This window comes from Microtus oregoni, unplaced genomic scaffold (assembly GCF_018167655.1).
Source record: "Microtus oregoni isolate MIOR12 unplaced genomic scaffold, Mior012 000053F_ref0000044, whole genome shotgun sequence".
In the NCBI taxonomy this organism is placed as follows: domain Eukaryota; kingdom Metazoa; phylum Chordata; class Mammalia; order Rodentia; family Cricetidae; genus Microtus; species Microtus oregoni.
In genome coordinates, this window is record NW_024543829.1 from 13350156 (window position 1) to 13362685 (window position 12530).

The 12530-nt window shown below is 41.0% G+C and overlaps 2 protein-coding genes across 2 annotated transcripts; both read left to right on the forward strand.

Moving 5' to 3' along the window:
• Positions 1 to 51: 51 nt before the first annotated feature.
• LOC121437672 (cytochrome b-c1 complex subunit 7) lies at positions 52 to 5245 on the forward strand. The gene is made up of 4 exons (XM_041637718.1): positions 52 to 141; positions 2881 to 2952; positions 4327 to 4493; positions 5039 to 5245. Exons 1-4 carry the CDS (start codon positions 123 to 125, stop codon positions 5114 to 5116), a joined length of 336 nt encoding a protein of 111 aa, XP_041493652.1. The 5' UTR covers positions 52 to 122; the 3' UTR covers positions 5117 to 5245.
• Positions 5246 to 10452: 5207 nt separating this feature from the next.
• LOC121437682 (DNA damage-binding protein 2-like) lies at positions 10453 to 12256 on the forward strand. Its single transcript, XM_041637733.1, is given in 2 exon segments — positions 10453 to 10886; positions 10889 to 12256. Coding segments are annotated over 2 exon segments (1302 nt in total). The 5' UTR covers positions 10453 to 10490; the 3' UTR covers positions 11795 to 12256.
• The last annotated feature ends 274 nt before the right edge of the window (positions 12257 to 12530 follow it).

The following is a 12530-nucleotide window of genomic DNA, read 5'->3' on the forward strand; positions in this document are numbered from 1 at the left end:
CGAGCTCTCCCCCTCCCTTTCTCTCCCCTCCCCCGTCCCCAAGGTTTGCTTGACGCCTGCGCGAGAGCCCCGGGTGTCCTCTAGGACTTACCCAGAAGGCAGCGCTTCGATCTCAGGTCATCATGGCGGGCAGATCTGCTGGTAAGTGTCTGGTCTTCCCTAGTGGATGTCGAGGGGCGGTTTTCAGTCCTAGCATCTTGCTCCCCTTCTGCTCTAACAAACTAGTCACTTTGACGGTAAGGGACGTGGCGTCCCTGTCCAGCTCCAGCTCAGGTTTTGCTGAGCCAGGCCTGGCCAGCCTGAGGTCTGGAACGGGACCTCTGCGGAAGGAGCCCTCCATGGCTGGACAGCGGGTCCTGACTCCTTCCCCTCGGCCTTAGGACAGCTTGGGGAAGTGAGGAGGTGAGTGGAAGTCTGCCGCAGTGGACTAAGGGAGCCCTTGGAGACAGACACGGTCCTCTGCACTAGAAATCCTACCTTTTTCATGCTGGTGACATTGATCGGAGCAAATAGCTCTCTGAGCTAGTCCCCACGAACTTTTGTCAAAATTAGAGGAAGATTAGATAGGTTTATAGCTTTAGCGAGGTGTATCTGGAACATGGGCTGCAGAGCTGGAACAACTTTTTTTTTCTTTTTTTTTCTGTAGGCTTAGAACCAATTTGTCGTGGGATAGAATGCCAGAATATTTAACTAATTCACTCTTTGCCCTCTGGCGCTTTAAGTTGGAATAGCTTTTTTTTTTTTTTTTTTTTTTTTCCGAGACAGGGTTTCTCTGTGGCTTTGGAGCCTGTCCTGGAACTAGCTCTGTAAACCAGGCTGGAATAGCTTTTTAAAAACAATACTGGTACCCTTCTCACAGTCCCTAGAAATTGTGAAGGTCACCCACTTGACAAAAATTTAAAAAATGGTACTAAATTTAAGGTATTCTGCGTCGGTGTTCGTGTCTAATACTAGAGACCTGATTTCAATATAGATTAGATTGATTCCCTTCCGTGAGCCTGCTTCCTTTTCTGCAACATGCTTTTAACCTAGCTAATGTGAAAATGGTGAGCAGAGTAGTGCCTGGCACATTATAAGTGTTAAATTTAATCGTTATTGTAATTACTGCTGTGTTTACAGTTTAGCTCCTATGTGTTTGTTTTTAGATTTATTTTTAATTCTTTAAATTTTATGTTTGAATTTTTTGAGCCAGTCTTGAATTCACTGTGTACTGAAGGATGACCTTGAAGTTCTGATCCTCCTGCTTCCCTAAAAATGCTGGAATTGCAGGAATACACCACCACACCCATTTTACGTCGTGCTGGTGCTGGAACGCAGGACTTTGTGGTACATGCTATACCAACTGAGTGATTCGCCCTTAACTGTTTTAATTTTCCCTTAGAAACAATTTTATTTTAATTTCTGAGGTTGGAGGAAGCCATATAGTAAGGTGTACAAAGTCAGAAGGAGCTAATTGAGAACTTGCTTTTCTTCTTTGGTAAGAAACTAGCCCTAGCCACAATTTTATTTTTTTTTAAATATTTATTTATTATGTATACAATATTTTTTCTGTGTGTATGCCTGAAGGCCAGAAGAGGGCACCAGACCTCATTACAGATGGTTGTGAGCCACCATGTGGTTGCTGGGAATTGAACTCAGGACCTTCGGAAGAGCGGCTCTTAACCGCTGAGCCATCTCTCCAGCCCCTAGCCACAATTTTAAAAGAAAGTTTAGATCATGAGAAGAGAACTCAGTTGATAAAATGCTTGCCTTGCAGTGCAAGCACATGCCTGAATTCAGTTTCCAGAACCCATGTTGTTTGTTTGTTTTTTAATAAAGCCCGAGTTCCAGACCTGCCAGTTACATGGTGAGACCTGCCTGTCATACTTTTAATCTTAGTGCTGGCGAGGTGGAGACAGGTGGATCTCGGATCTCGGGCTCTGATTGGCTAGTTATTTGGCAATTTTTTTTTTTTTTTTTTTTTTTTTTTTTTTTGGTTTTTCGAGACAGGGTTTCTCTGTGGTTTTGGAGCCTGTCCTGGAACTAGCTCTTGTAGACCAGGCTGGTAAATTTCAAGCCAGTGAAAGATGCCATCTCGTCAGACACTGTCCTGCTTCCTAGACCTCTTTGAGGGTACTTATTCATCAGGCTCAGCCTTGTTCCCCAAAGAATTATGAGTTGTTTTTGCATTGGTTATTTTGTTTGCTAGGCTTGAGCTCCAAGGCTGAGCTACATTCCCAATCGTTATTTTAGTTTTTCTTTGTATACAAGATCTGGAATTTACAATCTTAAACTACCTCAGCTTCCCAAGTGCTGAAGTTACATACATGCTCTGTTACAATAAATTTTAACATGGAGTATTCCTCCTTATTTGTGTTCAGTTAGCTGTTTGGGAGGAGGAAAATGGGCTTTTTTTTTTTTTTACTAATCTATTGATTTTTAAATGATTAACTGATGTTATAAAAGTTTTTCCAGTAATTATATTTTTAAAATGATGGCCAAATAAGATTATGTAGACTAAAAGTTTTTGAGACTAGGACAGACTTGCCACCTAACCTGAACTCTCATAGCTTCACCCCCTTTAAAAAGAAAAATTTGTTTTTGCGACTACAAATGATAACAATGCTCCAGGTCTTTTTCCTGTCCCTTGTCCTTTCAGTTCTGATAGTAGCAGGTCAATGCAGAGGGCCTTTGAACTTTGAGAACCCAAAGTGTTAGGAAGTATTTCTGTGGATATTAGGCACCTTTAATTTTGAGCTCACGGTTTTCTCCCATGATGTCGTAAGTGAAATTATGCAAAGGAATATTCTTTCTTAGGTTTATAAGAGTACGAGAGTTCTTTGGTTATTGATGTATTTTATTTATTCATAAATATAGCAACTAACAGTGTGGTAAATATAGTTGCAGCATCAAGCAAGTGGCTGGATGGTTTTCGAAAATGGTATTATAATGCTGCTGGATTCAACAAACTGGGTGAGTTTCTGTTTTCTGTGGTCCTCTTGTTGTTCCTGAATGCTGTGCTTTTTAAAAATTCTTATAGTTCTAAAAAGATGTTTTATTTTGTTTTTGTGTGTATCAAATTTAAAATTAAACTACTTTGAGTTTTTCATTTTTTGAAGAGAGGGCTAAAATTCTAAATGCTTTTTTTCTTTCACGTCTTTATATGTTTTGTGAGCTTTCTTAGAGCTATCTAATTTGCTCTGATCTTCACTTTGTGGTCTAGAAGCTGAATGGAAGCATCGGCAGATCTTAGGGGTCTTTAGTATAATTTTAAGTTCTTTATGACTTTAAAGGAGAATTTATTATACCAGGTGTGCCTGTGGAAGTCAGAGGAGGAGTTCTAGGATGCAGTTCTTTCCTTCCTCCATGGGGTCTAGGGATCAAACTTGGGTCATTAGCTTGTTCAATAAATACCTTCACCTGCCTAACCATCTCACTGGTCCTAGTTATTTAATATCTTCTTCATCTCAGAAGAGATGTGGTCTACTTGTGTTTTCAATGGCAAAATACACATTTTAAATATTTTCTGAACTGGGTCATATGAAATAGGAATTTTATGATAGTGGTTTTAAAAGGCCCAGATACTCCTTCAAGAAATAACTCAGGTCTGAAATTCTTTTGGTTTCCATCTTATATAGTGATTTGGTGCGTTTTCAGTCAAGTCTTGAGTTTTAAATCATAAAGATTTTGCTCTTTAGAAAAGAAAAATCCTGGGTGGAGGAGATGGTGATGACCTGAGTTCAGAACCCACATAAAAGTTGAAATGGGGTGACTGGAGAGATGGTTCAGAGGTTAAGAGCACTAATTACTTTTCCAGAGGTTCTGAGTTCAATTCCCAGCAGCCACATGGTGGCTCACAACCATTCATAATGAGATCTGGTGCCCTCTTCTGGCCTGCAGGCAGACATGCAGTCAGAATACTGTTTATACAATAAATAAATAAACATTAAAAAAAAGTTGAAACAGTAGCACAAGCAGCTATAATCCCAGTGTGCCAATCTGGGAAGTTTGGAGGCAGAGACATGAATCTCTAGAAGCTGGTGGGCTAGCTCTTGCAAGGTGGAGAGACAAGAACCAACACCTTAAGTTTACCCTTTGACCTCTACATGTATGTGGAGGGACAGGTATGTGCATGCACACACATACATGAAAAAACTCCTACTAGGTATATGCCTATAATTTGCAATAGAGAGAAGCAAGAAGATGGTTATTTCAAGGCTAATATGAGACTGAGGTCAGAGAAACAAGTTATTCTCTTGAGTTCAAGGCCAGTCAGGACTACATAATGAGACTTTTTTAAAAAAATGGAGATAGCTGTTTAATCTGCTTTTTCTGTTTCTATCACAGGTTTAATGCGAGATGATACACTGCATGAGACTGAAGATGTGAAAGAAGCCATAAGAAGGCTTCCTGAGAACCTTTATAATGACAGAATGTTTCGACTTAAGAGAGCCCTGGACCTGAGCATGCGGCATCAGATCTTGCCTAAGGAGCAGTGGACAAAATATGAGGAGGTAGAGCAGGTTTGCTTTGTCTAACAGTGTTTATCACTCAGCATGCAGTCAGAAATAGGAGAAACACTCATTTGTACAGTGCTTTAGTGTTCTCCAACTCATCCTACATAAGTAGCATTTCAGCAGCTGAGTGAGGTGAGCTGAAATAACTTTGAAAATCACTAAGCTAGTCATTAGTGTGGAAGGCCTGGGCTAGATTCCAGGGTTTTTTTTTTTTGTTTTGTTTTGTTTTTTTTGTCTTGAGGCTTTTTTCCCCTCTACTTCAGTTCCTTCTCTAATGCAAAGAGTTTTAGTTATATCAAGACCCCTGAGTGATCTTCTAGTTCCTTGCATGGATATCGTTGAAACATGGAAAACTTATAGGCATTGTTTTTTCCCCCCTGGTACTCCTCCTCCTAACTTCTTCACTGCATGATCTTTGTGAGGTTTTACAGTTAAAAAGCACATAGTTTCTAGAAGTTTCAGATTATATTTTCTTATGCTATAAGCAAAAAAGTTTATAATGAATTTGAGGTTTAAGACCATTATTTTTCTTCATTCTTTAGGACAAATTCTACCTTAAACCCTATCTGAAAGAAGTTATTCGGGAAAGAAAAGAGAAAGAAGAATGGGCAAAAAAGTGATCTGTGGTTGAGATCTGTGGATGTGCCTGGTCTCAGCATATTTTTATGAAGTTGTTTCAACCTGAATCACAATTTAAGAATTATTTGTTCTGCAGATGCCTCACTTTAAATAAATGTGTATTGAAGCCATTCTTGGAATTTTTTAATTTAATTGTTTTTGATAATTAATCATTAGAAAGTCTTACTTTTGATAATCATTTTTCTGACAAAATTTTTTTCAGACTTCTAAGATTTTAGTTGCTGCTTAGCTGCCTGAAGATGAGAAAGCCTGTTTTAATCATCTCTTCATTGGCTAGATAATCGGCCAGGTTGCTAAAGAATATAGCATTTTATATAAGCTTATAGTCAGCTTTAGACTCCCTTTATCGGGTAGTGAGACACTGGGAAGTCATAGCAAGACCTAAATGCAGCTGTGAGATGAGGGAAGAGGCAGCCAGCACTGAACAGGGCCATAGCTTCTAAAGTGACCGATGGAAATAGGGAAAGGTTTTCCAGGACTTGGGACACAGTCTTTCCTAACATTGTTCTCTAGATTTATTTTGCATCCTGCCATTTAGAAAAAGTATGCATTCCAAGCTGGGCTTATATAACTTATCTGTGTATGTATAGATTCACATGCTCCTCTCTTAATATGTGGATTAGAAAATTAAAAACACCCTCCCCAAACAGGCATTAGGAAGGTAATAGGGAAAAAACACAAAGATAAATTATATTTCCTTTAAATGTTTCTTTAAGTACTAGGTATTGAGCTAGACATAGTATACATGCCTTTAATCATAGCACTCAGGAGGCAGGGCAACCTGTTTGTTGTACATATTTGCAGGACACCCAGAGTCACACAGACCCTGTCTCAAAAACACTAAAAAGCAAAACAACAGAAAAACCAACTGTGTACTAAACAGCAATGTTTTCAAATCATAGGTTAATTTAAAAATACAAGTTAGTCACTGCTGCTATGACTTGTGAGGTTCTCTGGTGGAGGTAAGAGCTGGAACTGCTGTGGGCAGGACAGGAGGAGGAATACCTTCAGGAGTTTCTGATGGGGATCTGCAGAGACCAGATGGAAGAGTGTCAGGGTCTGGTGTCAGCCCGGATCCTAAATTATTTCTCTTGACCAGACCCCAACATAAACTATCTCTCTTGAGTGGAGTGGAGGTGCAGGAATAAAGACACAACTCACATGGCTATATCAGGAGAGAGATTCTCAGAGATCCCTCCTGAAATCCTGAGTTCACATTCTGAAGAATTCCTTGCTTTAGTCTCCAAAAAGCCTTATATATAAAAACATAAACTGAGGGGGAAATTTCATTATCATTCTGTTTCCTAAATAACCAGGTGAATGGTTTTTAGTTACGTCTCCATCCACTTGTGCTTGCTGTCACATAGGCTGAATTGGCACCTCTTCAGGCATCCTCCAAACTACAGAGAAGGAGCAAAGCAACAACCTGATCCTTTGTTAGGTTATGTGATCACTTGAGGTGTAGCCTATGGCTTTTGAGCCTGGACACCATACCATATAGAAATATGGGCCTACAGAAGAGTAGGGGCAGAGCTTTCTATTACATTTAAAATTCAGAAAACAAAATACAGGTACTTGTATATGCATTCCTTCAACCAAAAAAAAAAAAAGTTCAAAAGACACTTAATGTTGACCTCTACAAAATAATCCTAAAAGAGATTTAAAAACCAGATGTGCTCAACATGGAGACATACTTGTAATCAAAATCCCAGCACTTGGAAAACAGATGGCAGGCTTTTTAGTTCAAGATCATCTGGGTTGTACAGTGAGACTGTTTGAAGAAACAAAGTATCTTAGAAGTTTTAAAATATTAGAAAGGTAGTTTATTGTTTATTAACAATAAAAAGCAGTAAATTAACAAAACATAACAATAAAAAAGTTTTTTTCCCCCAAAAAACTTCTCTCTGATCCTCAATTATATTTTGAAATTTGTCCTGAAAACTGTCTGTTTTCTAATGAGTTAGAGCCTTCCTAAAATATTTTGCTTGTGATAAAGTTGTTCTTTTTGGTTTTAGATTTTTGGGGTTTTGTTTTGTTTTGTCTTGCCTTGTTTGGTTTTTCTTTTTCTTCTTTTCTTTTCTCGAGGCAGGGTTTCTCTGTATAACAGCCCTGTCCTAGAACTCTGTAGACTAGGCTGGCCTCAAACTCAACAGAGATGTGCCTGCCTCTGCCTCCCGAGTGCTGGGAGTAAAGGCATGTGTCGCTATTGCCAGGCTTAAAAGTAGTTCTTTAACATCCTTAACATTTAAGCTATTAAAGCAAAACTAAAGGCAATGCCAAGATGGACTTCAACAGATGAGGTTTTGACTTAATAGGAATGGGAGGTTCCAGACTAACCACTGTTGTTCAAGGTTGAAGATGTGGTCTAACAATGGGGCAACCTCTGGTTTGGAGAAGAGTTCCTCCCCAATCCAAGCTGCCAGTGCGCATTACTTGGTTACCGCATTCTAAATGAAAGCAAATAAATACAAGTTTGGGGGAACCATAGAATGCACTTACTGTTGTTTGTGTTTTTGTTCATTTGGGGTTTGGTTTGGTTTTGAAACAGGGTCTTCCTTATGTTGTTCTGGTTAGCCTGCAACTCACAGTAGACAGGGCTGGCTCCCTCTGCCTTCCAAGTGCTAAGATTAAAGCAGTGCACCACCACAACTGGCTTAATGTTTTCAGTGTTGTGAGTTACTATTCTGTTGTTTGTTGTGAGAATAAGCAGGATCAGGATTCAGATCACTGGGACATGGGGTAGATGGAAAGAACTTGTGAATAGACCAGTCCAATCCGGTCATTGGAAGAAGAGAAGCCTTTGTGTTATTGAAAGCCATCCTGTCTGCAAGTCTCTGGGAAATCTGAAACAGCTGAAACCAAGTCATTCTGAGCTGATTCTGGGTTGGACCATATAAGCCTCAATCCTTTCACTTACTCCTTACACTTTGGAAAACCAACCTCTCCATCATTTGGCTCAACTCTAAGATAAAGCTGATGATGAAACCTATTTTACTGTGATGTAAAAATATACTCACTGTATTAATATGTCAAGGCCTTTAAGCACAGAATTATTTGAGGAAATGCCAAGTCCCATCAAAACCTAATAGCCTAGGCATGAGGGGATCACTCCTGCTCCATCATTCCCATTGAATACCTGGTCCTGAATAAAGTTTCTATAGACTGAGATGAGAAAAGGAGGGACTGGACTTTTGTAATGGTTTTGATGAGGATAGAACCCAGCTGGTTCCAGATTTTGCTGTTTAGACTAACAATATTCTTGGACTTCAAACATGTCACATCCTTCTGCTTTGCACCATTTAAAATCTCTTATTTGTTTGAAGTTTGAGATTAATCTTGTCTTTGAACATATGACCTTTCTAGATCTTTAAGATATATTTGTTACTGGGTTCTATTTTTAAAAAAATATTATATTTTACTATACTCTGCAAGTCCATCTAAAACAGAGAACTGTCTTAGGTTCCCTGCTGATTCACCCGTCCAGTTGCCAAAATGTGGGAAGCAGAGTAAATCACACTGGGACCTCAGACCCCAGATGCTGAACTACATTGCATACAAATACTTGATGATAGTTTTTGTTCATGACACCAAATTGTTAAGATTCTGTACTAACAATACTGATGACTTTTAAAATTCTAGAATCTTGAAATCTAAAGTGTACATTGCAATGATCTCATATCTATGCAAGGACTCCCTGTAAGGCATTTGCTCTGAATTAATTCTACTAGTAGACTAAACACTAGGATAAAAACTCATCCAAAGTTCAAAATCCTATAGCCAAAGTAATCCTTCCAAAGTCACAAACCTGGTGTTCTTTAAAAACAGAAGTATGCTGAGTGGCTTTGAAAATAAAAATAGTGTTTGGAATTAAAAGGCTAAGTGCCAGAGTTCTGCCTGTGCTCAGGTTCAGGTCCTGAGACAGGGAAGGAGTGTTGGTGCAATGAAGACTCTGACCACAAGGTGGAATGCACAAAAGTGGCCCCTAATAGCTCAAGTGGTCTTTATACTTTAACAGAGTTTCTTTTTTTCTATCATGCTTACATGAAAACTTTTGTTTCTTTCTCTTTTTTTAGCTTCTATTTTTGCCTTTTAAGAAATGTACCAGCTGGGCAGTGTTGGCACACACCTTTAATCCCAGCATTCACAGGAAGAGGCAGGTGGATCTCTGTGAGTTTGAGTTGAGGACACCCTGGTCTAAAGAGCAAGTTCCAGGACAGTCTCCAAAGCTACATAGAGGAACCCTGTCTCAAAAAAAAAAAAAAAAAAAAAAAAAAAAGGAAAAGAAAAAATAAATACATCATAAAAGTCCCTGCTGTTACCCTTTATGTTTTCCCAGACACACCTTCCCACCTACATAATCTCATTTTAGACATAGAGTTCAGCATTTTTGCAGGCTTAATCAGCGGGCAGCTACATGAGGTTACAAAGTTAAAAAATAATAGACATAGGTACATTGCTTTAAGGACACCAATATTCAAACCAATTCTTTCATCTGTGTAAGGGGAAAACACTCTAGAAATTAGAACAGAGTTTTCAGAGAAACTTTGTTGCATGTTGCGTGTGTCACTTAGAAAGTAAAATTAAAAACAACAACATAATGAGAGATCAAAAAGCACACAAGCTGCAAGAATTCAGCAAAGTTCTTTGCTGTCCTGTCCTGTGGTGAGAATCTATCTCCCAGGGCCCTGCACCAAGAAAACCCATTGGACAGACAGACAGTCATATGCTGAGCCAAGATTAGACTAGAAGGACAATTAAGTTGCTGCGCACTGGGCAAACCACCCCCAACCCCAACCCCGTCTGCACTCTATGCCCTAGAAGCCAGTTTGTGAGCTTCCTGCAAGGGGCTGAGGAAACACAGAGACAGACACATGGACCTCCAATCACTGGTACAAAGCCCCTCTTTAATAGCACCATGGAGGCTTAAATACCCATCAGTCAATGGCCAACAGGTGAAAATCCCAGCCTCTGATCCTCTAGGGAAGGCACAGCTTTTAGTAACTCCAATTAGAAGGCTCTAGACAGGGAAGAGCAGCTGAAGGCCAGGACTCCAATTGGTCCCAACCCAGAACCTTGACAGCCTGGTGGATAAACAGTAGAGAAGTTTGCACTTTAGATGTCATTTAGAACCCAGCCTCAGAGGTGAGTAAGGACAGCCCTTTCAGAGCAGAGAGGTTTACACTGGGTGTTGGGTGCCTTTTAGAACCCAGCCTCGGGGGCGCGAAGTTGGCTCAGCCGAGCTACTTGCGTCAGCGCTGCCTCGTACATAGTCCGTTCCTGTTCTCTCCTCAGAGGCTTTTAGTCCTCGCTTCGTTATTTTACCATTGCGCCTGATATCTCTTCACGGAGTACGCCATGGTTCCCAAGAAAAGCGCAGGAACCCAGAAGTCCCTCGACGTTGCGCGGCTCCTCAAGAGCAAAAGCCTCAGAAGTCTTCAGGAGCTGGAGCCCGAAGCCAAGAAGCTGTGTGCGCAGAGTCTCTTATCCAGCAGGAAATGTGAGTCATGCTGCCTTTTGCCAGAGTTGCCTGGCCTACAGACCCCGCCACGGAGTAGCAGCATCATCAGGGATCTTTACCAGCAGAAGTTAGGCAAAGTCACTTGGTCATCACTACCGCAGGGTCTCCAAAAGTCCTTTTTGCACTCTCTGGCTTCTTACCGGGTATTCCAAAAAGCTGCCCCCTTTGACAGAAGGACTACATCGTTGGCATGGCACCTGACTCATCCCAGTACCGTGGCTGTGGGCTCCAAAGGGGGGGGGGGGATATCATGATCTGGAACTTTGGCATAAAGGACAAACCTATCTTCATTAAAGGGATGGGAGCTGGAGGAAGCATCACTGGGCTGAAGTTTAGCCATCTCAATTCGAACCAATTTTTTGCTTCCTCAATGGAGGGAACAACCAGGCTGCAGGATTTTACAGGCTACACTCTGTAAGTTTATACCAGGTCAAACTGTTGCAAGGTCTGGTTTTGCAGCCTTGATGTTTCTGCCAAGAGCCGAGTGGTGGTCACAGGAGACAATATGGGACACGTGATCCTGCTGAACACAGATGGCAAGGAGCTTTGGAATCTCAGAATGCACAAAAAGAAAGTAGCCCACGTGGCCCTGAATCCCTGCTGTGATTGGCTTCTTGCCACAGCCTCCATAGATCAAACAGTGAAAATCTGGGACCTGCGTCAAAATAAAGGGAAAACCAGCTTCCTCTATTCACTGCCTCACAGGCATCCCGTCAATGCAGCCTGTTTTAGCCTGGATGGAGCCCGGCTCCTGACTACTGACCAGAACAATGAGATTCGGGTTTACTCTGCCTCCCAGTGGGACAGCCCCCTGAGCCTGATCTCCCACCCACATCGTCATTTTCAGCACCTTACACCCATCAAGGCATCCTGGCATCCGAGGCACAACCTCATCGTTGTGGGCGGATACTCAGACCCTAATTTCAAAAGTTGTGTTCCCTATGAACTAAGGACAATAGATGTGTTTGATGGAGACTCAGGGAAGATGATGTGTCAGCTCTATGATCCAGGATATTCTGGTATCACTTCGCTCAATGAGTTCAATCCTATGGGGGACACACTGGCCACTGCCATGGGTTATCATATTCTCATTTGGAACCAAGAGGAAGCCAGGTCACATGAATATCACAAAAGACAATGAAGAGGGCATGAGACAGCAACACCTGGACCCCACACGTGGGAAGAAGTTCTGTGAGAAGAGGCAACTGTTTGTTAAGGGACCAGACGTACCCAGGGTTGGAGTAGGGACACTTGTGACGTGGGATACTGTGGGACTAAGATATTGCCATGTTACTGCTCTAGATTTTGCTCCAGAAAACGGAGCAGAGGTCCTGCGCTAAGGGTCCCTGCTGTCTTTAGACTGGAGCTAAGTTTATCCTAGAGCCAAGGTACTTTTCTTTTTCCTGATGTGTGGTAGCAGAATAACCAGGGAATTTCTTAAAATTTATGTTCAGTCTTTACATGGCCAATAAAAGCATTTCCTTTGGGAAAAAAAAAAAAAACAAAACAGCCTCAGAAGTGCACGTGGCAAGATGGATCCATCAGACACCCAAAGCCTTTAGAAAACAGAATCCCTTTATTCCAAGGACTCAAATTCCACCACTAGGTGGCAGTGCACTGCAACTTTGCAACTTAAAGGCACAGTGCACTGGGGAAGTTTTATCCACCTTGTTCCCTCACCAGCTAACTCCCTCTTCATCTTTCTGGATGACAACACCTTGTAGATTTATGGCCATCAGGAGAATTTACTGCTAAGCTATATATTGGTGTAATGAAATATAACATATTTAGCTTGGATATTTTATTACTTTAATCATTTCTGTCTGTACTTCCTTTTATAAGATTGCTCAATCTTTAAATATACCAAATGACTGTAC